This window comes from Chlorocebus sabaeus, chromosome 16 (genome assembly GCF_047675955.1).
Source record: "Chlorocebus sabaeus isolate Y175 chromosome 16, mChlSab1.0.hap1, whole genome shotgun sequence".
Lineage (NCBI taxonomy): Eukaryota > Metazoa > Chordata > Mammalia > Primates > Cercopithecidae > Chlorocebus > Chlorocebus sabaeus.
Genome location: NC_132919.1, coordinates 11,720,334 through 11,746,377, shown reverse-complemented (window position 1 = coordinate 11,746,377; position 26,044 = coordinate 11,720,334). Strand labels below are relative to the sequence as shown.

Here is a 26,044-nt window from a genome sequence, read left to right as displayed (position 1 = left end):
GTGTTTTTTTTTCATTTGGAAAATGAGGCCAAGTCATGTGGTCTGCCACATCTCACACTGTAATGTAGATACAAGTGCTTTGAAGGCTACAAAGCTCTCCCTTTGCCTTCCTTGGGGGCTCATGTGGCTATTGAATTGCAACTGCTGGTTTACTTGTCTGTTACTCCCACAAGACTGTGAGCTCCCTGCGGGCAAGAACTTTTGTAGGCCTCTTTGTCGCCTTAGACCTAGCAGGGTGCTGCCTGGCACTTAGGAAATGCTCAGTTAATAAGATTTGACATCTGCCTGGCCAGCAGGAGGGCTCCTGACAGGCTGAGAAAGCTGCAGCTGCTGTAATTATTTCTCTCTGTGCTGAAGAGCTGACTTTCATCTTCTTCCAGGCAGCCACTCACCCCCTCTTCCCAGTTTGCATCATTATTAACCCTTCTGCAGGCCTGCAACCCCCTCTGGCGTCTCCACAAAACTGAGCAAATTACACTGTGATCAGTGCTCCCAGCTGCCAGGGCTGGATCTGAAACACACTTTCTTGAAGCTCTAGATTGAATACAATTGCAACATTTAATCTTCCAAATGAGGAAAAGGGATTTCTAGCCTTCTAATAAGCTAAATGGGAATGACTAATTAACCTAATTACTTTGGACTGTGCAGCAAAATACAACTGCGCTAAATTGGCAACCAGAGTGGTAGTGAGGGGCCTTTTCAAAGGCTAACAAAGGCCTTCATCGCAGATGAGATTTTCTAATGAACAACAGAACATGCCCATTACCTGAAAGTTCTGCATTTGATAGGACCTAAAAAACCCTTACAAAGGACATTAATAAAAGCAGTATTTTATCACAAAGATTTCATTCATTACCTGCTTATTAGTTCTTCTGGGGAAACAAGGCAGTCTTCCTCATGAGACAGAATGCTTAAATTTTTTTTTTTTTTTTAAATCATGTCCTATTCAATTATCCTTTTTTTTGTTTCTTTAGGCTAAAACCCAGCCAAACACTTAAAAAGAGCCTTCATCAAAGGCTTCGGCAATGAGTTCTACATAATGCACTGTGTTTCACCTGCTCACATCCTGTGCTGTGCTTGAGTTGGATGGGTCTGGACTTTGCTGCTCTTCCTAACAAATTCATATAGAGAGATAAAGCTTCTCTAGTTGGCAAAAGCCTTTGAACAGCCAGATGAGCTTCGCCCACAAAACAAAACAAAAAAGCAAAGTGAAGCAAGGCAAGGCGAACCAAACAATCCATTTTGTTAAAAGAGGAACGAAACGACACTGTACGTAGGTTTTGGGTGGAGCTTTGTAAAATGAAAGCACTGAAGAGTGCTTGTGAATCATTTATTCCTTGGAACTTTTGCAGCAGAGCGCTTTGTGGGGTAATATAAAGAGTGGCAACTGGACTTGGTCCAATTGCACAACTCACAGTTCCTGAAAGTTTTTCCTTCTTTGGACAAATTCTGTGTGCTACAATCCATATCAACAACAACACGTAGACACCAGATAGCTGGGTGATTAAGCATCATAATTGTTGTGGGGTGAATTGTGTCCCCCCAAAATATATATTGAAGAAATTTGGAAATAGGGTCTTTGGAGATGTAATCAAGTCACAATGAAGTCGCTAGTGTGGACCCTAATCGAATATGACTGGTAACCTTATAAGAAGCGGAAAGGACCAGGCGCAGTGGCTCATGCCTGTAATCCCAGCACTTTAGGAGGCCGAGGCAGGCGGATCTTGATGTCAAGAGATCAAGACCAACATGGTGAAACTCCATTTCTCTTAAAAATACAAAAATTAGCTGGGCGTGGTGGCACACGCCTGTAATCCCAGCTACTTGGGAGGCTGAGGCAGGAGAAGCGCTTGAACCTGGGAGGCGGAGGTTGCAGTGAGCCGAGATCTCACCACTGCACCCCAGCCTGGTGACAGAGCAAGACTCTGTCTCAAAAAAAAAAAAAAAAGAAAGAAGCGGAAAGGCAGAGACTCACAGAGGGAAGACGGCCGTGTGAAGATGTGAACGTGGAGGCAGACCCCGGAGTTATGCTGCCACAAAGCAAAAGATACCGGGGGCTACCAGAAGCCGGAAGAGGTGAGGAAACATCCTTCCCTAGAGCCTCTGGAGGGAGCGTGGCCCCGCCGACACCTTAATTTCAGCTTTCAGCCTCCACGACTGTGAGACAACAGATTTCTGTTGTTTTAAGCCACACCATTTGTAGTACTTTGTTAGAACACCTCTAGGAAACAAATACAGCAACCATAACCAATCAGCTTCCATTGGTTTGGCATTTACTCTGTATCTTACGTAGCCTTGTGAGGAAGGTATTACGATGACCATTTTGCAGATGAGGAAACCAAGGCTCAGAGGAACAAACTTGAATTTGAATCCAGGGATGTCTGACTCCAGAGCCTGTGTTAATTAGTTCATCTCCATCATTGCTCCAGTTCTGCAAAGGGGTTCATTCAGAACTGCTTTAGAGAACTAACTTATTTTCCATAAAGGCATCAGACTACGAGAAATTGTTCTCTAGCTCTGGGCCATAGTGTCCTACAAGGTAGCCACTGACCACGAGTGACTCCCAAGTACTCGAAATGTGGCTGGTGGGACTGAGAGACTGAAGTTTTAATTGCATTTAACTTTAATGGTCTTACAATTCAAGGGTAGAAAATAGGACTTGTTTTATTAATTGGAAACTTCTAAAGATTGTTGGAACAACTTGGGTATATGAATCAACCATTTTAACTCTAAATTTTATGAAATCTCAATACAAATGTTTTGGATGAAAATTTGGCATCTGAATTGAGATGAGCTGTAAGTTTAAAAAATATTCAGCAGATTTCAAAGCCTTCGTATAAAAATACAAAATATCTCAGTAATAATTTTATAACAACTGCATATTGAGATAATATTTTGGCTGTATTGGCTTAAAGAAAATATCTTGCTAAAATTGATTTTATCCTTTTTCTTTTTTGAGACTGAGTTACACTCTTGTCACCCATGCTGGAGCACAATGGCACGATCTCAGCTCACTTCAACCTCCGCCTCCCAGGTTCAATCAATTCTCCAGCCTCAGCCTCCCAAGTAGCTGGGATTACAGCATGCGCCACCACACCTGGCTAATTTTGTACTTTTAGTAGAGACGGGGTTTCACCATGTTGGCCAGGCTGGTCTCGAACTCCTGACCTCAGGTGATCTGCCCGTCTTGGCCTCCCAAAGTGCTGGGACTACAGACGTGAGCCATCATGCCCGGTCAATTTTATCCATTTTTAAAAGCATTTTTTAATGCAGCTATAGAAAATTTAAAATTACTTAAGTGGTTTGCATTATATTTCTTTTGGACAGTGCTACTGTAAAGTGTGTGGATTCATTTGTATCTTATGCAGCCCAGGAAAATGGATGGTTTCCACTTCTCAGCATTTATTGTAATCATTCTCCGGCATTTCGTAACTTTGTAATTTGGGTTTCTGTTGCAAATGGAGTTCCCCCTTATTTTTTCCCCAGGATATTATTTCCCTTCTCATTCACCAGATTGGGCCCAGAATGACAAATAAAAGTAAATAAAAATCAAATTACAACTTTATTATTTAGATCAGAGATTGGCAAACTACAGCTTGCAGGCCCAATCTGGCCCACCACCTGTTTTTGTCAATAAAGTTTTATTGGAACTCAGCCATGTCCATTCATTTACATACTGTGTATGGCTTTGGCAGAGTTGAGTAGCTGCTACAGAGTCTGGCCTGCGAAGTCTAAGTGGCCCTCATAATTGCTATGGAGTGAACTGTGTCCCTCCAAAGTAAAATATATACTGAAGAACTAACCTCCCAGACTTGTGAATGTGAACTTATTTGGAAATAGGGTCTTTGTGGATGTAATCAAGTTAAGATGGAGTCACTAGTGTGGGCCCTAATCCAATATAACTGGTGCCCTTATAAGAAGCAGAGAGACAGAGACTCGCGAGGGAAGACAGCCATGTGACGATGGGAAAATGGTGACATTTACTAAGTGGCCTTTTGCAGAAAAAGCGAGGCAACTCTTGATTTAGATACAGTCCTAAAGTTGGTTAAAACAATACAGGCTCTGAAAAAGAAGTTAGAAAACTATCTTTGAGCAATGGTAGCATTAATGGAATGAGCCTAGAATTTCCTGAGATGACTCCCTTGAAGGGGACAGCAGGTATATAAATAATTAAGTTCTAGGTTTTAGTTATAAAGTAAAACTACTTGGATGGATATCGAGGGAATCATGCTAAATGAGCACACCAATCCCACATGGTTATATGCTGTATAATTCCATTTATGTAACATCCTTGAGATGACAGAAAATTATACAAATGGAGAACAGATTCGTGGTTGGTAGCTATTGGGAACTGGGTAAGGGAAGATGTTGCTGTGGTTATAGAAGGCCAACATGAGAGGTCCTTGTAATGACGGAACTTTCTGGATTGTATCAGTGACAATTTCCCAGATGTGTTCTTGTACTATAGTATTGCAAGATGTTACCATTGTGGAAAACTGGGTACAAGGGATATCTCTGTATTATTTCTTAAAATTGCATATGAATCATTGTCTCAAAATAAACCATGTTAATTAAAAAAAAGAGAAAGAAAGCCAATCATATGACTTTACTCTTCTACTTCTTTGTGCTGCTAAACATCTATAAAATGCAATAAACACGGGAGATCATAAACAAGATTCATCTTATGCAGATGTTATTCCTCACATGGCGCTGACGCCTGTCATGGGTGCTCATTCAACTGCCCGCAGGGAGTGCAGGCTTGGACTCCGGAGCGAGCTGGCATTGCCTCACCCAGCATTCCCTGCCAGGCATGGTGTCAGGATCTGTGAATTGCAGGCATAGTACCTACTGAAAGAACCTTAGAGTTTGTGATCTTGTCAGCACTCATAGAATCGCAGCTAAACTAAGCTGCATGACATGGAATGAAAATAGGCTCCGCCATCAGGCAGACCAAAATTTGTGTCCTGGGCTTCTGGTAAGTGTGGGACCTGTTTCCTCCCGTGTTAAACGGGAACAAATAATACCTATTGCCCAGGTGGATATGAGAATTAAATAAGGTAACGCATTTCCAAGGCACTCAATGTATAAGAGCTGTTATTAATTGCTGAGCATCCCAGGCTGAAATGCTTTCCCGCTTTGAGTCTGAGTTAGGATTCAGATGCCTGAATACAGCCCCTGGCACCTGCTGTTTTATGGAAATGCTGTGGCAGCCTCTCCACATCAACCCCAGGGACTCACTGAGGAGCCCATGTTCCAGCCTTATGTCCTGGTAGGTGAAAAGCAGCTCAGCTGACTCAGGGGAGCTCACGGGAACTTCCTGTTTCCTCACACCCTGGAGGCAGAGCCCTCATACACCAGCATACACCTGCTGCTTCTCTGCAGGCCCAGGAAAGATGAGCTTGCTGTGGGGACGCAAGGAACGGGATGTGCCCATGTTTAACACAGCTCCGTGCTTGAACTCCAAAAGAGAGCCCCGCTGACTTCATGGGGACCAGTGTCAGAGGTAAACTCTGAGAGATGACAGCTTGGCTTTTTTCTAGGGGTCAATACTCACCTTGACAGCTCCCCACGCCTGATGTGAGAGGAACTCCACGGGGCTGGCGGTGCCTGTCTGCACTGGAGATCGAAGCAGGAAATCCAACTCCGCTGGATTGACTTCTCGGTTCATGAGGAGAATCTGCAATGTGGGGAAATGACACTGCATTTCTTTAGCTTGTAGCCAAAGTCCTAGAAACCTTAGAGATTACTCAGTATAATTATTACCGCCTCTAATACTAGAGTTTGCCCATCAATTTTGGTTGTTTAGTGAGGGTAGAGTGGAAGGAAGTACATATTCACACACATTACTTCCGTGTCTATCTATTTTCACCCCAAACATCGGAGTGACTTAACTGCACGTGGTGAGTGACTATATCTTGGTTAATAAGCATTTATGACATATCAATCATAAATGCCGTGGAGTATATTTCTGCAATCTAATTGAGCAGATGACGCATACAAATGACATGATCTAAGGAGAATGTCCAAGTGACATATGAATATATGGCAGCTAGAAATGCGGATAGGAATCCATAATGCTAAAGGAGTTACAGAAGAGAGGAGTTGCCAGCAAGTGAAGGGCAGGAAGAAACTAATTTGACTACACTTTCTATAGGTAGTTTATTTTCTTTTACTTTAAGTTCTGGGATACATGTGCAGAACGTGCAGGTTTGTTACATAGATAGACACGTGCCATGGTGGTTTGCTGCACCTGTCAACCCATCATCTAGGTTTTAAGCCCAGTGTGCAGTAGGTATTTGTCCTAATGCCCTCTCTCCCGCCCCCCAACAGGTCCCGGTGAGTGTTGTCCCCCTCCCTGTGTCCATGTGTTCTCATTGTTCAACTCCCACTTATGAGTGAGAACATGCAGTGTTTGGTTTTCTGTTCCTGTGTTAGTTTGCTGAGAATGATGGTTTCCAGCTTCATCCATGTCCCTGCAAAGGACATGAACTCATTCTTTTCCATGGCTGCATAGTAGTCCATGGTGTATATGTGCCACCTTTTCTTTATCCAGTCTATCATTGATGGGCATTTGGGTTGGTTCCAGGCCTTTGCTATTGTAAACAGTGCTGCAATAAACATATGGGTGCATGTGTCTTTCCTATAAGAGTAGTTTTGGATTGGGTCTTGGAGAAGCTAAGAGATGGGGTATTTTCACAGAAGAGGAGACGTTCCATGGAGTAGGAAACGGAAAAAGCAGAGGCTTGAAATGGGAATTAGTGAGCTGTGTACAGGGGAGAGAAAAGGATTTGGCTTGGTTTGAGCTCATGGTTCACACTGAGAGGTGGGGCCCACATTTCTTTTTTTGCAAAGGCCAAGCTGTCAGCTGGGCTGGAGTGGGGAATACAGCGGGTGAGGGATGAGGCACAGCAACACTTACCCATGAACTCAGGCAGGCCCTGAAAGGTGCAAACAGAGTCAGCACACAAGTGATGATGGGATATCTGACTTTTGGAATTGGAAAAGGCCTTTGAGATAATTAGTCTGTGCTACATATTGGAAAAAATTCAAATTCTAAATGATTAGAGGGACATGTAAAAGGAAGTAAATGAGGCTGGATGCAATGGCTCACACCTGTAATCCCAGCACTTTGGGAGGCCGAGGCGGGTGGATCACCTGAGGTCAGGAGTTCAGGACAGGCCTGGCCAACATGGTGAAACCCCGTCTCTACTTAAAATACAAAAAAAAAATATATATATATATAGTAATAATAATTAGCTGGGCATGGTGGTGCACATCTGTAATCCCAGCTACTTGGGAGCCTCAGGCAGGAGAATCACTTGAACTGGGGAGGTGGAGGTTGCAGTGAGCCAAGATCACACCACTGCATTCCGGCCTAGACAACAGAATGAGACTCCATCTCAAAAAATTAAAATAAAAAAAAAAAGAAGGAAGTAAATTTTCACGGTTTTTTGATGTTGAGAATAACTAGAAGACAAAGGTTTCTTCTTAAAGATGCAGCAACATCGGAAATCCCTGCTTCCCAAACCCCTGAGAATCAACGTTACTAAAAACTTTCTAAGGCCAAGGCTGCTACAGTTGTGGAAAGACCTGCGCAATTTCTTATCGCAGGGGATGGCTGCATCAGTAAACTTGCAATCTAAAGGTAAATAAACAATGATGGATACTCCACCAAATTTCTTACAGCATTTCAAAAAGCATCTAGTTATTGGTATGGTTTCCTCTAGTTTCATCTTCAGCGCCCGTTTTGGTTGGCTGGTAGTGGCTGCTGGAGGGCTGTGCTGAGGAAGATCTTAGATCATCCAGGATCAGCAAGAAAAAGGACAATGATGGATTAAGTATATCTGCCACAAGTGGGAAATGGTGGGGGCAGATGCATACACCATATTGGACCTTCTTGTGTGATGCCTCTATCCAAAGACAGATAGTCTGGACATGCTGTGGGAAGTGATGTTCAAAGAAGAAAGTTTCTTAACACCTGCTGTCTGGGTACTAAAAATAACCTGTTTTCTGGAAACTTCTTCAATCCATTTTTACCTGAAAGGTTAGCTGGGCAAGGTAGGTCAGCTTATCACACTCGAAGAGCCCGCGAGTGGTGTACTGGTACACAGAGAAGGTTATGCTGTCTATTAGGCTGGCCACCCGCTCCCTGAGGCTCTCGTCAGGTGCAGCCCTCTCCACAGCCTTCTGGAAGACGATACTGAAAGCCTGGGGACAGAAGGCAGGAAACTGGTAAGGTACACAGCCCTCTTACTATATATTGGTGGTCTTACCTGAGAAGAATGTGATCATTTTCCAGCCCATAGAAATTTTTTCCCAAGGCCAGGCATGGTGGCTCATGCCTGTAATCACAGTGCTTTGGGAGGCCAAGGTGGGCGGATCTCCTGAGGTCGGGAGTTTGAGACCAACCTGGCCAACATGGAGAAACGCTGTTTCTACTAAAAGTACAAAAATTAGCAGGTGTGGTGGTGCATGCCTGTAATTCCAGCTACTCGGGAGGCTGAGGTGGGAGAATCGCTTGAACCTGGGAGGCAGAGTTTGCAGCGAGCCCAGGTGGTGTCACTGCACTCCAGGCTGGGCGACAGAGTGACTCTGTCTCGAAAAGAAAAATGAAACAAAAAAACAAAGAAATGTCTTCCCAAAATATCCTGCCAAAAAGACAATGGTAACAAGAAAACACGCTATTATCTTTTCTTAGTTTGCTTGTGTGAATTATCACATAGCTATAAGCATATATGCCTCTGCAGTGATAAGACGAGTGAGTCCTTGCAGGCAGCCTCCTTTCTCATGGACCCTTCCTGCAATGTGGGGCGCATAGCCTGCTTCGGTTACATCTTCTGAACTATACATTATGTGCATACTCTAATATAAAAATCATGTTAATCAGTTTTCCATTGTTTTAAACTTAGATATTGACTATTTAAAAAAGTAAATATTTGGAATGTTACATTTTAAATGTGATGTGAATAGAACAAACAATTAAAGAAAATAAAAGCCAAGGCCAGGTGCAGTGGTTCATTCCTGTAATCTCAGCACTTTGGGAGGTAGAGCTGAGAGGATCACTTGAGGCCAGGAGTTCAAAACCAGCCTGTGCAAGGTGGCGAGGCCGTGTCTCTATAAAAAATTAAATTGTCCACGTACGGTGGCACACACCTGTAGTTCTAGCTACTTGGGAAGCTGAAGCGGGAGTTTGAGGCTGCAGTGAGCTATGCTGGTGCCTCTGCACTCTAGCCTGGGCAACAGAGTGAGACCCTGTCTCAAAATAACCTAATAAATAAAACAAAACAAAACAACAACAACAAAAACAGAACAGAAGAAAATACAAGCCAAGATATAATTGGAACTTTTCAGTTTGGGGTTATGCAAATTTCCAGCCTTTTCTCTATTTTCCTTTTGTGGCTTCAATAAGAAAAAAAAATCTTAAATCTTTCTAACACCACCAAGTATTTGAACATTAATGGAAACCAGAAAAGATTTGAGTCTCAATATCTCTTCATTTGCAAAGTAGGAAAATGTGAATTTCTCTCTCCATTCCATGGTTCCAGGGTGTTTCTTGTTAACAAAGCCTTTGCAGCCTTTCTTCTTTATTTAGTTTTAATGATCTTTGCAAAATCTTCTGCCCATGTTCAACCCAATCCATTGTGATGGTTACCTTCGCTTGATAGATTTTAGATAGGAAGAATAGCTCATTAGAGGCTGATAATGTCCCCCCAGCACCACAGAGAGCAATTTGGGAAGATTCCAGAACAGTTTCATAGAGACAGAGTGGAGAGCTTTCTCCTGGCAGTTACTATGGCTGTTCCCTAAAGCTCTCTCTTTATCAAAATAGCAGTAATCAGTAAAGAAGCTCTAGTTATTTAAGTTTAAACAAAGTGATTCACAATTCAGGAAAAGATGTAAAAAAAAATTTAAAACTTAGGTACATTTAGCATTTTCCTTACATTAAACTAACTTTGGCTCTCTTTTTCTTTTCTGTCCTAAAACAAGAAACAAAACCCAAAAAGCTTCTTCTTCTTACTTGTGGTGTCAGAACAGCTCTGGTGCTGGGCCTGACCCCACTTCCACAGCATTCTCCAGAAGGTTCCTTCTCCTGCCAACGGGGTCTTATCATTGACTCAAACTACCTTCATATATATTCATCAGCTTTTGTAATTTTTTGTAGGGCCTTTATCCATTGTCTCGTATCTTTGGTATTTTTCATCGTTTTAGCAGGTTATGAGCACATATAGTGGGACCCGGGCCTTACTCACTCTCTTCCATTTCCCCAAATCTAGCCCATCTCTTCACATATAGTGAGCACTAAAAAAACACTTGTTGGATGGATGACTGTGTCCTGCCAATGCCTAAAAGAACTTAGGCGAAGTATGAGCAACGCTCTAGACCGAGGGTATCAAACTCAGTGCCTTCAGGGGCCGGGTGTCTAATACCAAACAGGGAGGCACAAGGACTGTGGCAACACTGGAGGCACATGCCAGTCTAGGGGGCACAGCATCCCTTGGCTCCAGCAAAATCACGCCACGTGGGATGTGAGCTCAGCGTTGTCAATCTTCCAAACCTTCACGAGAAGCCATAATTTGGAACTTACATAACTTCTCCTCATTTTTCAATGCTGGCAACCAATTAAAGTACTTGAAAAGTCCTCCAAGGACCAAAGAAAACAGGACAATAGGCTGTTGGGCTTCCGATTTGAGACCAATGCTGTGTTATTTTCGCCTCCGCCTATCTGATGCAAGCTTCTTCTATTTTGAGAAGTGTTATTCCCCCAGCCATGTCTCTCTGCAGAATGCACACAACACAGAGAGCTGGGCCTCCCAACAATCTGCAGGAGCCCCCAGTGAGGTGTCTTTCCCTCTGAGGCACCCTGTGAATGTGTCTTTTTAATCTTTGCCTTGCCTTTGGCTAAATCCTGAAGAAAAATTACTTTACTGCCACTTAAGTTCCATCTTAACCATGTTATAAACTTTCAAGTTCAAAACCTGGCTCTTGAAGAGTTTTTGCATGTGTAAACACACACACACACACACACACACACACACACACACACACACACATTTTAATATATTCCTGCTCAAAAGACTTTTGAAAGCTGGGATGAACAGTTCCTGCCATGTTGGCCTATCTGGGGTTTCCATATTCTAAGAGCACATCTTCTTTCTTTGCCAGGAAGGGGATCCGCAAAATCTAACCCTAGACAAAAGCCAAGACCATGGAAACTACAGTGGTCCATTTCCCTTCAAATCAGAGAAGGCTTCTAAATGCATTGTGGTTTCGATAGTTTTGAACACCCTTACTTCAGCTACTTATCATAAAGCAGTTAAACCTACTTTTAATGATCAGGCTGGTCAATGAACAGCTGTTTTTGCAATTCTTAATATCGGTAGGGTGACCCAAACTCCAACTCCCCAACTTTAAAAATGGAGCTTCAGAACTTCCTATATCAGGACACTGTTGCTGCCAAATATCTTACAACATGGTTTTGAACACAGATTGTCATGGGCCTCATCTAATTTCTTGTTTTCAGAAAGAGTCACTGTGGTAGGCTTCTGATGGATACCTATAGTCAATTTCAACTACTCTTGGAACTAGCGAGGTGATCCTATGGTTATTAGGCTTATCATGCCAACTTTTATGCTGTTTTAAAAGATTTTATAATTCTTTCCTGTGTCGCCTTAAATGAAATATGAGGCCAAGTATTGGGTTTCTTTTAAAAACATAAAATATTATAAACACAGTTCATCCGATCTGCAGAGACTCTGAGTTAAAAGAAAAAGATTGGGAAATGATTAAATGCCATCTTCAACCAAATGGGCCCCGGGAACTGGAGGCCCTCTGATTTCTCATCTGCTCGTCACCATCCCCGCCATCTTGGTTTCCACATGGTGGTTTAGCTGAAAACACTTCACGGATCTGAAGGGTGTGCTCTCTCTCTCTCTCTCTCTCTCTCTCTCTCTCTCTCTCTCTGTGTGTGTGTGTGACTGCGTGTATGTGAAATCTCCATGTGTCTATATACATATGGTCTCTCCTCTTTCTCTGTGTATATATGTATACATGTCCTCTTTCTTGGGTCAAACCAAAGAAGTTTAGAAAGCTTCACTACTTCCTAATGCCTCTTCAATTGTGGTCTTTTGGTGAATGCCCTAGGGGACAAAGATGTACTTTCAGAGATGCACTAAAAATTTATAAGTCTTTATTTTTTCATGAGTAAGATAAGTTTAGTCAGCTTTTACAATTTGCTAACATCTTTGGTTTTAGGAATATTTCAACAATCATAAGGCAGGAGCTTTGGGGATATTAGGGTCATAAGAAAACTAATTTAAAGTTGGTGTAATATTATTGCCTGGTTTGGACTTGAATCAATACAAGTGACACATTTGATTGTCTATTATATTTTAAGTTATTTGGGGACAGGGATCACTTCTCATATTTCTTCGGTATCATCTTCCACACATTCAGTAAGCATAGTACCCACCATATCATGTGTGCCTACTGAAAGAATGAGCCAAGACTTGCTGTGATGTCCTGTTCTGTTCCAGTCAAAATTACCCATGAGTCATGTAAGACCCAATTAAAGAGATGAGGATGGTAAGAGATGTCTGAAGGTAACATAGCTACTTTCCTGGCTTTGATCTTACAGACCTGCCATAGCTAATGATTTGACATGGATAAGCTCTCACAGAGAGCTGCATTGGCAATATGACACTGCTTTATTATAATCAGGCAAGAAACTCCAGGTGTAAGTCACCTTGAGAGAAAACTGGTACATTGGATGGATCTTGCTGAGGTCGTTCATGATGAAGTAGAGCAGTGAGGCCCTGGCAGCTGCTGGCCGGTAGTGCTCTCGGGCCTCGTTGATTTTCACTTCGGTCACCTTGGCCTCCTGGACCTGTTGGAAAAATAAACAACAACACACTGTTCCAACCCACCAGGGCTTCTGAGAATCAGCATGGCCCCTCTGTGTGAGTAGACATGTGTCTGCTTAGGGGATGCAGGAAACAGGGATGGGGATGATGGGTAGAAAGTTGAAAAGCTACTATGGTATTCCTTCCTAGAACTGGGATGAGAAAGGAGATGGTAAACTTCTAGTGCTTTCGGAGGGTGAGGTGTCAGCTCCTCCAGTTGGGAAGTGTGAGCCATGAAAGCCGCCACGCTCCATCTCTAATGAGAAAGATTTCATGGAAATGCAAAAAAAAAAAAAAAAAAAAAAAAAAAGTATGACTCAAAAATGAACTAGAACACCAAGCAGTAGAAATCCAGTACAGTCTTCTCTTTCCTTAATTTTTATGAAATAGTTCATACGTAATTTCACAAAGATATCTTTCAATGGAATATTCTATTTTCAGAAAATTACTTTTTGTTTGTTTGTTTGTTTGTTTGAGACGAAGTCTCGCTCTTGTCCCCCAGGCTGGAGTCCAATGGCACAATGTTGGTTCACTGCAATCTCCGCCTCCCGGGCTCAAGTGATTCTCCTGCCTCAACCTGCCCAGTGGCTGGGATTACAGGCGCCTGCCACCACGCCTGACTAATTTTTGTATTTTTAGTAGAGAAGAGGTTTCACCATTGTTGGCCAGGCTGGTCTCAAACTCCTGACCTCAGGTGATCCACCCGCCTCAGTCTCCCAAAGTGCTGGGATTACAGGCATGAGCCACCGCGCCCGGCCAGAAAATTTCTTATGACAGGTAAAAATAAGAAATGAGACTTCAGGATCAGGAAGAGGGATTTCTGGTAGACTATGCCTCTAAATGCAAACCTCAATATGCTCTGCCCTTGTGCTCCAAAATAGAGGAAAGTTACTGATAATTTGTGGGAGCACCATAGGAAAAGGCAATGATCCTTACTGAAGATGTTCTCATAAAAAACAATTACAAACTGCAGGCGTATTACAAAAGGAAACAATTAGAAGACTCTTTTCTAAAACAAAACCAAAACCAACAACACCCCAGAAGGATTGACGGAACAACCTAAAACTCACCATTAACGACGTATGTTTTAGAGCAGTGGACACAAAAGGAAGCATAAAACATGGGCATTATGAAAAAGAACAGGCATATCTGGAAAAGAACTAGCTAGAACTTCTAAAAATAAGAGTATAGTTATTTAAATTTAAAAAGTGTTCGGTTTAAATAATAGACTGAAGCTGAAAAGAAAATCAGCAGACTAAAAGAGAAATCTCAGGAAATTGTTACAAAAGCCACTCAGAAAGAAACAGAGATGGAAAATATGTGAAAGAGGTTCATGATATTTGATGCCCATCAGGACCTAGCCCAATTTTCCCAGCATGGTTTACACAGCCCTATACAATGGAAACTCAGGCCACCTTTCGTGCATCATTGCCAGTGACCACTTCCAGTTCCCACCTCTTCCATGGTCCAGTTACACTCAAGGGAAGCACCTCCTCCCTCTCACCCAACGTGGGTTGAGTGTTCCTCCTTTGTGTGTTCACTGATCCCTGTGCTTTCTTGACCTCAGCCCTCAGCCCTGTTTCATAACTGCCTGTTTACTTGTATTTCTTCCTCAGAGGGCCAGGCCCTAAAAGCCCAGGATTATGGCAAATTTCTTGTGTATCTCCAACTTTCACCATGGATCTTCGAATACAGTGGCTTTCAAGTAAGTATTCATGAGGTGAATAAATGAGAAAAAGAAAGAAGACAAAAAGAAAAGGAACAACGAAAGGAAAAAGAAAGCTTCATACAACCCTTGGCACACAGCAGGTACTCAGTAAGTGTTCATTGATTCTAAAGAAAAAGATAAAAAACATAAGAGATGAAGAGGCGGGGAGAAGAGATCAGTATGTTGGATCCCATCCTCTGACCTACTCTCTCTGTGTAAGTTGGGTCTGTCTCCCTGTCTCTCCTTCCTGGGAGAAACAGCGCTGGTGGAAAACCTAGAGATCACCAAGCAGACTGCTGATCTCTGGTTGGGGGAATGAGAGTTTGTAAAGCAATTATGGGAGACCTGCCACTGCCCTGGATAAGAGAGATGGCTTAAGTGTTCATCAAATGTGGATGGAGTTGAGACATCAAAAGTATTTTCCAGAAGGTGGGAACTACATAATACAAGATGTATGGGGTAGTCATTTCAGGAATCCTGCCTAGGTAGACTTTCTAGAAGAACCTTGCTAAGACAGAAAAGCCATGTGTGACTTTGACTTCTTTTTTTCCTAAAAGTCAGACTCATTGTCTAAGAGGAGAGAAAACTGGAAGAGGACTCCAGCCTAGGCTGCCTTCCCCGACTAGCCAGAGGAATTTTACCTTTTTCTCAACTTCGGCAGCAGTCTGCTTGGTAATCTCTAGGTTTTCCACCAGCGCTGTTTCTCCCAGGAAGTTCCCAGAGGCGGAGGAGAGGCGAGAGAGGAGACTGTCTTCCAATGTTTTCAGGGTAATTTTGAATCCATTCTGCTGCTTTGTGAGATCGGACTGCAAATATCAAGCCAGAGACAGTCAGGTGCAGATGCCCAGGGCATCCTGCTCTAAAGGTATGCCTGAATAGGGCCAAAGTCCCTTGCCTTAAAGATGGTAAACTGGAGGCAGAATGGCAAAGAGCTTCAGACCATGAGCAGGAGACAAGCAGAGGAGTCAAAATTGGTGCCCAATGGTACAATATTCTGGGCACATGACCTTGAGCCAGTTTACCCTCTTTACTCCTCTGTAATCCCAGTCCCCAGTTGTAGGATTTCTGTGCTGTGCTTAATGCACAATGGGCAACACATTGCATTATCAGCGTTCACTAAACGGAGTTTATTTCTGTGACTAGAGGGTTAGGGTCCAGTTTTAGTTCTCTGGAGAGTTCTCTCTATCACCAATTTACTTTAAGGAACAACTCTCCTATGGTTTACTTTGAAAAAAAATCAGCAGAATCCGTCTTCCAGTTTAGACTGTGTAAAACCATGGCAGACGGTGTAAAACCTTCCTTGAGGCTGGAGTGGGGTGCTGGTACCCAAGCGGATCTCATCCCATCCTCCCTTTCTGCTCTGTATCCTAAAGCACTAACTTCAGGCAGCTGTAGTGTCTTTGCGCTTGTACAGCCTTTGGATCCATGGGAAGAACAACCTTTCTGTTGGAGGTTCCAGCCACAGCCACCCTGACCTTTCTTCTGTTTCTTAAAACCATATATCTTGATCCTGCCTTAAGACCAGGATTTGCTGTTCTCTATGCTGGGAATGTTCTGTACCCAGAGGCTTTACAATTATTTAGGAATTAGCTCAGATGCCAACTCCTCACAGAATCTTTTTCTGACCACCACTGTTCAAATTTGCCCTCTGGCTTTCCAGTGTTACCCTGTTTTACTTTCTTAAAAATTCTTGTCACTATCTGAATGGCATTGTTCATTTGTTTACATTGCTGTTTTCTGTGTTCCTCCACTAGAGTGTAGATTCCATGAAGGCTGGGACATGGTTTTCTTTGTTCACTGCTGAATCCTCTATACCTTAAATCTGCCTGTTACAGGGTTGGTGCTCCCAAGGTATCTGTTCAATGAATGAATGATGGCAGGAAGCGGAGTCCCAGGGAGCCCTGAACTCAAGCTCTCATGCACTGGAATTCCAGCCCCCAACCCCACATATTATATAATCTAATCACATTTAAAGAGAGGACAAAAAGCATGTTATCTGCTGTGGATTGAATTGTGTTGTCCTAAAAGTCCTATGTTGCAGCCTTAACTCCCCACGTGACTATATTGGAGATGTGGCCTTTAAGGAGGTAACTAAGGTTAAATGAGGTCATTAGGGTGGAGCCATGGCTTGATGTGATTAGTGCGCTTATAAGAAGAGATACCAGGGAGGTTTCTCTATTTCTTTATGTGCAAAGAAGAGGTCACGTGAGGTCACAGTGAGAAGGCCACTGCCTCCAAGGCAGGAAAAGAGACCTCACCAGAAACCAACGTGATCGCAGACTTTCAATTTCCAGAATTATAGGAGAACAAACATCTGTTATTTAAGCCACCCCATCTATGGTATTTTGTTAAGGCAGCCCAAGCTGACTAAGACATGACCCTAAAATGGTTGGACCTATTTCTGTTACCCTTGTAGAATTTCACTCCATTTAGTTCTGGCACGTGGACCTGTGTGATCAGTGGCACTCATGTTCATGCCAGGCTCTGCTCTTGGTCATAGGATTGTCCAGTCTCCAAGCCATTTTTTTTTTCTTTTTTTTGAGAAGGAATCTCGCTCTGTTGTCAGGCTGGAGTGCAGTGGCATGATCTTGGCTCACTGCAACCTCCGCCTCCAGGTTTCAAGAGATTTTTCTGCCTCAGCTTCCTGAGTAGCTGGGACTACAGGCTAGAGCCACCATGCCCAGCTAATTTTTGTTTTTGTTTTTTTAGTAGAGATGTGGTTTCACCATGTCGGCCAGGTTGGTCTCGAACTCCTGACGTCATGATCCATCCACCTTGGCCTCCCAAAGTGCTGGGATTACAGGCGTGAGCCACCATGCCCGTCCTTCAAACTGTTTTTGCTTCTATTCCTCAGCTCACCCATCCTTCTTTTCCCAGTATGGTGTTCCCAGGTTGCTACATGGGGTCAGCACTCCTCCAGGGTCTAGTAGAACCCACCTGATTCAACCCAGGAGAAACAGCCCCCCTCCACAACCTCTCCCAGAGTGGAGTACACTGAAGGCTCTAGTGGCAGAATGTTTTCTCCCTCCTGTCCTCACCTTCAGCTGCTCCAGGTCTGGCCTCTCCATGCTGACCACAGCTGCCAGCAACTGGTCCTCCAGGCCATCCCTGGTCACGGTGAAGTTGATCAGGGTGGCCTGAGCCTGCAGCTCAGGCTGGTAGTGAGGATTAGCCAGCTTGGTGTGGAGGATGAGCCGGAACTTGGGATTGTATTCACATTCTTTGTCTCCAATTTTAATGAATCTGGAACATAAAGGCTCACGTGAAGGTGAGGTGCCTTCCTGCAAAATTTGGTCGGGGTCAGAATTTGAGATTTTTTTTTCAAACAATATTGCCATATTCAGATGGATTCCTCCTGAGTATGTCTAGGATGAGCCCTGGGATTCTTTTTTGTGCTAATGTGGGGAACAGGTGCCAAGTGGGATACATGGTTTCCCATGTCCGCCATGTTTGGTTCTGCACTGTGTAACTCTAGGAAGAGCCATGCCTGTTGTGTCAATGTAGATTAGTACATTATGAACAATTTCCAGCAGATGGCAGTGAAGTGTCTTGAGGAAGGTGAGCCACCTTGCAGTTTCCACAAAGGTGATTTATAGGCCAGCAATAGGGCTTACTTTTCCTCGTGGCTGACAGGGGAATGACATCTATGGGTGAAAATGATTAAGCAAGTAAATGAGCACAACTTGAGGACAGCAAAGGCAACAATGGCCCCAGCAGTGGGTGAGGTTCCTGAGTCAAGCACTCCTTCATGGTAATTACTCTGCCCCTCATACGACCCCATTGCATGTCTTCTTCCTCTCCTTTCCTCTCAACACCACCCCCTGCTTTGCCTTATGCTTGCTAAGCCCTTATCCCAAACTAGCAGAGACTCATTAAATTGACAAGGAACCGAGTTGTCAGAATTCAGATGACTGGCTTGTATAAGATGCTCATACTTAAAAGTCAGTCTGCTTTTTGACCAATTTCCTCCTCAAGTTTCTCCAAAATTGTGCACTGTGGCCATTTAGAACGAAGTCAGTTGGGATGTTGGCTGATGGAAGCAAAGTTTTTCCGGGAAACTTTCTCTAGGAGACAAAGGTCACTAAATAGACCTCTGCCGGAAGAAAGAAAGGTGAATGTGCTGCAGGGAGCTACTCGACATGAACTGAAGAGAGGAAATTCCAGGAAGAGCAGACCTCTTCATGATTCTAACTGGGGCCAAGAACCAGCTCCCCACGAAGGGTCAGCGACACAGCTGAGTCTTACCGTCCTTTTTTAATGACTTCTCTCCCAAGCAGAGGTCCCAGAACAGGATCAATGGACTCCTCTAGGTTTTCAATCAGCACCACAGCTCCAGCTTCCAGGGCCTGCTCTATGACTTGAAGGTAGCTGGGGAAGCAAGTATGAGTCCGGGAGTATGAGCCTGTGGCAAGCTATGGAGTCAACAATTTAATGAGACAAGGGTGACTTCTAAGACATGGTGATACAGTTGGAGGCACAGCTATTTGGAATGTTTTCAACGACCACAGTTTTTCCCTATGTAAAGTGAGGTTTATGTGATTATACACACTTTTAGAAATAGGGAGAAATTATAAAATACAAAAAAGATAATGAAAACCATAATCTGTCTTTAACATTTTGGTGTATACTGTGTATATCTGAATATATTATATTGTCAAGTTTAGCTTTGATAGTATTAGATTCATATGGTGGTTTTGTTTTATAACCTGTTTTTTTACATGAAATATATTGTAATCATTTCCCCATGTCATTAAATAGCCTTCCAGGTAATTTTAAATGACTGGGTATTAGGCCATATTGATACACCTTAATTTATCAATCAATTAACAAAGATCTAGGTTACTTTTAACTTTTCAGTGTTATGTAGAGTTTAATAAATATGTGAATAGGTTGATTTTCTTAAAGTCAATTTATAAGTCAATTACAGTCAATTATAAGTTGAGGCTGCAGGGATATAATACAATTCAAACGAAGAATAACAATAAAACTTTATGAAACTCAAACAAAGATCTTAAAGTTAACCTAAAAGAATACAGTGAAGCTGGCAAGGAGAAAACCAGTAATGAACAAGAGGAAGGACTCATTACCTAATACTAAATATTTTGTATATTTCAACAATATAGATGTGTAGAAAGAAGGCTTAAAGGACAGCATATACCAACAAGTTAGCAGCGTTTTTGAAAGATGAATTATAGAAGTTTCTATTTCTTTATTTGTTTTTTATGGTAACTCCTACCCCACCCTCTAATTTTTCTTTACAGTGATGATATATTACTTTTTAATGAGAAATACCACAATAAATGTTACTAAATATAAAAGTAAATAAGAGCTGGTGTAGTATTAGATAAAAAGAAAAGAATAATGACCCTATTTAATAAAATAATTTAATATATAGTAAAATGACATCTCTAATTAATTGAGGAAAGAATGGACAATTTCATAGATGGTATTGAAACAACAGCTACCCACTTGGAAAATTAGTCTGTACCACATATAGTAGCTTAAACTATATTTAAATTGATTGCATTTCCATGTAAAAAGGAAAACCCAAAAAACTTAAAAATGGGCCAGGCCTGGTGGCTCATGCCTGTAATCTCAGAACTTTGGGAAGCCAAGGTGGGATGATTGCTTGAGGCCAGGAGTTTGAGACCAGCCTGGGTAATAGAGTGAGACACCCTCTCTACAAAAATACAAAAATTAGCAGGGTATGGTGCTGCGCGCCTGTAATTCCAGCTACTTGGGAGGCTAAGGCAGAAGGACTGCTTGAACCCCGGAGGTCGAGGCTGCAGGGAACCATGATTTCACCACTGTACTCCAGCCTGGGTGACAGAGTAAGACCCTGTCTTAAACAACAACAACAACAACAACAACAACAACAACCACCTAAAGACTAAAAATGTAGGTGAACATTTTAAAGATTCTTGGAAAGACTCCTCTAGTCATCATTTATAGAATAAACGGCTGACAAATCTGATCAAATAAATAAACTAAAATAAAATGAACTGTAGTATGTAAAACCTCACAAAAGTAAATTAAAAGACAAATGAGGCCGGGCGCAGTGGCTCAAGCCTGTAATCCCAGCACTTTGGGAGGCCGAGACGGGCGGATCACGAGGTCAGGAGATCGAGACCATCCTGGCTAACCCGGTGAAACCCCGTCTCTACTAAAAAAATACAAAAAACTAGCCGGGCGAGGTGGCGGGCGCCTGTAGTCCCAGCTACTCGGGAGGCTGAGGCAGGAGAATGGTGTGAACCCGGGAGCTGAGATCCAGCCACTGCACTCCAGCCTGGGCGACAGAGCGAGACTCCATCTCAAAAAAAAAATAAAATAAAATAAAAAATAAAAGACAAATGAGATGAACACATTTTCATTCATATGAAGAAAGACTATACATATTACATATAATGCAACATTTGTATTCAAATAACATACAACAAATCTAGAAAACCATTCAACAGGAAAGTAGTTAATGGACATGAACTAAGAATTAATTGAACATATTTATTAAGGGCCTGCAATGCATTAGGCAGTGTTTTAGACACTAGGGACACATCAATGAGCAAAAAGAACATATACCTGTCTAAAATGCACTGTTAGTCAGCTGGAAAAGAATATTTTAATTAAAGTTTTGGGAGAAGGCCAGGGTTGGATTACTATGTGACTGAAGATGCAAATAAAAATATATCATATTGGCCGGGAGCACATGAAGATGACGCACATTATACATTATGTATATTTTACCACAATTTAAATATATTAATTAATAAATTTGTTTAAAAAGTAATGGAGGTGGCCGGGCGCGGTGGCTCACGCCTGTAATCCTAGCACTTTGGAAGGCTGGGGCAGGTGGATCACCTGAGGTCAGGAGTTCGAGACCACTGGGCAATATGGTGAAACCCTGTCTCTACTAAAAATACAAAATTTAGCCAGGCATAGTGGCACACGCCTGTGATCCCAGCTACTCCGGAGGCTGAGGCAGGAGAATTTCTTCAACCCAGGAGGTGGAGGTTGCGTGGAGCCGAGATAGGGCCACTATATCTATATATATCACATTATGCCTTGGCATTCACTTCTCAACAAAGTTTGCTCTATAACATGGATGCATTATAATATTTAATATTTGGTTTGGTTAACTATTATTTTTAACATCATATGTTCAATTTGAACAACCCCGAGTGATCTGGACCTCAGTGCAAGCATGCTTGGGACACGTGGACGGAGCAGCAAAGCTCACTTTGAGTGGCTGTTTGCTGGAGTGGGTAAATCTTAGGTTTCTAAGTGAGGATGACCTGGGTTCAAATAGTGCCTCCATTACTTTTTTTTTTTTTTTTTTTTTTTTTTTGAGACGCAGTTTCCACTCTTGTCCACCAGGCTAGAGTACAATGGCACGATCTCGGCTCACTGCAACCTCCGCCTCCTGGGTTCAAGCGATTCTCCTGTCTCAGCTTCCCGAGTAGCTGGGACTGCAAGCACCTGCCACCACGCTCAGCTAATTCTTGTATTTTTAGTAGAGACAGGGTTTCACCATGTTGGCCAGGCTGGTCTTGAATTCCTGACCTCAAGCGATCTGCCCGCCTCGGCCTCCCAAAGTGCTAGAATTACAGGCTTGAGCCACTGTGCCCAGCTGCCTCTATTACTTTTTTTTTTGAGACGGAGTCTCACTCTGTCGCCCAGGCTGGAGTGCAGTGGCGCGATCTCGGCTCACTGCAAGCTCCGCCTCCTGGTTCACGCCATTCTCCTGCCCCAGCCTCCCGAGTAGCTGGGACTACAGGCGCCCGCCGCCACGCATGGCTAATTTTTTTGCATTTTTAGTAGAGACAGGGTTTCACCGTGTTCGCCAGGATGGTCTTGATCTTCTGACCTCGGGATCCGCCCGCCTCGGCCTCCCGAAGTGCTGGGATTACAGGCGTGAGCCACCGCGCCCGGCCGCCTCCATTACTTTTTAAACAAATTTATTAATTAATATATTTAAATTGTGGTAAAATATACATAACGTATAATGTGCGTCATCTTCACGTGTACAGTTCCATGGCTTTAAGTACACTGTTGTGCATCCATCACCATCATCCATTCATAGAACTGTTCTTGCGAAACCGGAACTGGCTGGGCGCCGTGGCACACGCCTGTAATCCCAGCTCTTTGGGAGGCTGAGGCGGGCAGATCACAAGATCAGAAGTTCGAGACCAGCCTGGCCAACATAGTGAAACCCCGTTTCTACCAAAAATACAAAAAAAAAAAAAAAAAAAAAAAAAATTAGCCGGCTGTGGTGGTGGGCGCCTACAGTCCCAGCTACTCAGGAAGCTGAACCAGGAGAATCACTTGCTTGAACCTGGGAGGCTGAGGTTGCAGTGAGCTGAGATCGCACCACTGCACACCAGCCTGGGTGACAGAGTGAGACTCCGTCTCAAAAACAAACAAACAAACAAACACAAAACAAAAGCTGAAACTCTGTACCTGTGAAACACTAATTCTCTGTTCCCCTCTCCCTCCCACTTCCTAGCAAACGCCATTCTACTTTCTGTCTCAATGAATTTGACTAGCCTGTTTACCTTGGATGAGAGGAATCATACCACATTTGTGTTTTTGTCACCGGCTTATTTTACTCTGCATAACATTTTAAAGATTCATCCATGTTGTGGCATGTGTCAGAATTGTTTTCCCTTTCTTTTTTTAACTTCAATTTTATTTAAATGTTTTTCTTTGAAAACGTTTTTACTTTTAATTTTTGTGGGTACATGGGTGCACATATTTATGGGGTACATAAGCTATTTTGACACAGGGATGCATGATAATCACGTTATGGAAAACGGGGTCTCCATGTCCTCAAGCATTTCTCCTTTGTATCACAATCTAATTATACTCTTGTAAGAACTGTTTTCCTTTTAAGGCAATAATATTCCGTTGCATGTGTACAGCACATTTTGTTTATCCATTTTTCTGTCAGTGAACACCTGGGTTCCCTTCACCTTTTGTCTATTATGAATAACGCTGCTATAAACACAAGTGCAAAATTTCCATCACTTTTAAAATGGCATACTCCCCGGGGAAATTACTTAACTTCTGTGAACCTCTGCTTCCTCGGACGTGAAATGGAACCAATAACCTTACTGGTTATTAACCAATTGGTTACTTACCTTATTAACTATGTGGATTAAGGACAGCATTTGAGATAAAACCCCTAACACAAAGACTAACGCATATCAACCTCCTAACGAATGATGTCTGCCTCACTGCCTCTTCTCCATTGCCCCATCCTGTTTCCCCAGGTGTCCTGATGACACAGAACAGGATGAGTACTGAAACCGCAAGGCTAAAATGAGGGGAGGCATGAGGGATGCCGAGTTCCAAGCCACTGAAGCCTAGTGGGTGCTGGCCAGACATTCTCTGTGCCATTCAAGTCCCTTCACGTGGTAACTTTCCCACAGGTAAGTACAAAGCCACATGGCGGGTACCAAGGGCCCTGAAGGTTTTGTAACTAACTCAGCTGCTCCACGGGACCTACTGAAATGTCAAGTTGTGCCTTAGGAGGACAGTTTTGTTCGTTCTATGTGGTTCTAGGGCAGAGGTAGAAATAATGGGTAGAGGAGAGATAAGGGAGGCAACTTTTGGCTAAGGGTGAGGAAGACTTTATAAAGCACAGAGCTATGAGACAATGGGATGAGAAGTTTGGGGAGGAAGTGTTTAAGGGACAATGAGAGGATGAGCTCCAGGGATGGTGAAGAAAGGACCCCAGAATGGGTCAAGAGGTTGTGGTACCTAATTTCTCATGTGGATGAAAAGCAAAGACTTAGTACCAGGCATCCTTCACTGAGATGATTGCTAAAATGGGAGGAGAAACATGAGAAGCCTGATGGACAGACCAGGTGTGTACAAACCATTCACTGGGGCTTAAAATCTGCCCATGATCTATACATTTTCCTGCACAAATGGCTGAAGTGGGAACTTTTGTGCTCAACCACTTACCCTTTCTGGCCAATCTGCGTGACCTGGAGATCTTCACCGTATTTATTCTTGATCCATTTGATGCCTTGTAGCTGAGGGTCAACCATGAGTGGCCAACGCTCACAGTTGAGGAGGATGGTGGCATTCTCCACGGACATGCGGTCGGCTGGGAGGCCCTCGTTCTGCCAGGCAGCCACGTCAGCATCGTCCATCAGCATCCTCAGGGGATCCAGGGTTGGGGTGACAGGAACGGGAGTCTGGTGCAGAAGAAACGCCAACCCACGCTCAGAACAGAAGCAGACGTTCTCAGCTGGGTTGAATACATGGTTACTCACCAAATGACACAACTCCTTTAAAAGCAAGATCAACATCCCGCTGAAGAATGCTTTTCTGGCTGTGTGATTATTTCTGGAAGCAGGTTCTATTAAAGTCCTGATAGCTTTTTTGTTTCTTTTTCCCGCCATGGATGTACAACTGCAGAAATTCAGCTCGCGTGAATGATTCTTTGTTTTGTGGTATCTTTACCAAAATCAAGTTTCTACTAGATTACCTGTATTTTAATCTATGACGTCCTATACACTCTCACCCATGTTAACAATGTTATTTCTCTGCTATGTGTCTGTGTTTCTTGTGCATGCTCCAGGAACCAGCACCAGGTCCCATGCCTAGTGGGTTTGCTCCTGTCTGTACCAGCCGGCACAAACCACTCTTTCCGTTCGTCTGTTTCACCAGCTTGCAAGAGGCCGGATGGGTTTTCTTTTCCCCTTCCCCAAACACCCCATTCACCTGCAGGACTCTTTCTTGCAAACCTGCCTGCTGGTGCCTGTGGGAAGCTGGCGATTATTTTCAGTCTGAGAACTTGCCTGTGGCCTCTCTTATGCCCCTTCAGGGCTCCTGTGTGTGCCCTAGACACTTCCTTTTCTTCTCTATTAGCCCTTTTCTGCTCTCTGAATTATTATTATTATTATTATTTTTTTTTTGAGATGGAGTTTGGAGTTTCGCTCCGTCACACAGGCTGGAGTGCAGTGGCGTGATCTCAGCTCCCTGAAAACTCCGTCTCCCGGGTTCAAGCGATTCTCCTGCCTCAGCCTCCCAGGTAGCTGGGATTACAGGTGCCCAGCACCGTACCAAGCTAATTTTTGTGTTTTTAGTAGAGATGAGGTTTCACCATGTTGGACAGGCTGGTCTCGAACTCCTGACCTCAGGCGATCCACCCCGCCTTGGCCTCCCAAAGTACTGGGATTACAGGCGTGACCCCACCGTGCCGGGCTCACTTAATTTTTTTACAGGCAATCTTTTTCATTGATGACCCCTGTATATATTTTTAAATTAAGGTAACATTCATATAAAATACATTAACCATTTTAAAGTGCACAATTCAGTGGCATTTAGTCTATTCATAACATTATGCAGCCATCAGCTCTACTTCCAAAACATTTCATCTCCCCCATATCCCATACTCATTCAACAGCGTCCCCGATTTCTCTCTACCCCC

At 43.2% G+C, this 26,044-nt stretch overlaps 1 protein-coding gene across 1 annotated transcript in view; it reads right to left on the bottom strand.

Moving 5' to 3' along the window:
* DNAH9 (dynein axonemal heavy chain 9) overlaps positions 1-26,044 on the bottom strand; it is a 372,533-nt gene that overhangs the window by 69,052 nt on the left and 277,437 nt on the right. The window contains exons 53-59 of the mRNA XM_008010391.3: positions 24,571-24,806; positions 18,853-18,975; positions 17,646-17,850; positions 15,249-15,413; positions 12,743-12,883; positions 8,038-8,208; positions 5,555-5,677 (exon numbers count right to left, since the gene is read on the bottom strand). Coding sequence (XP_008008582.3) covers positions 5,555-5,677; positions 8,038-8,208; positions 12,743-12,883; positions 15,249-15,413; positions 17,646-17,850; positions 18,853-18,975; positions 24,571-24,806 — 1,164 coding nt within the window. The remainder of the gene's footprint in view (positions 1-5,554; positions 5,678-8,037; positions 8,209-12,742; positions 12,884-15,248; positions 15,414-17,645; positions 17,851-18,852; positions 18,976-24,570; positions 24,807-26,044) is intronic.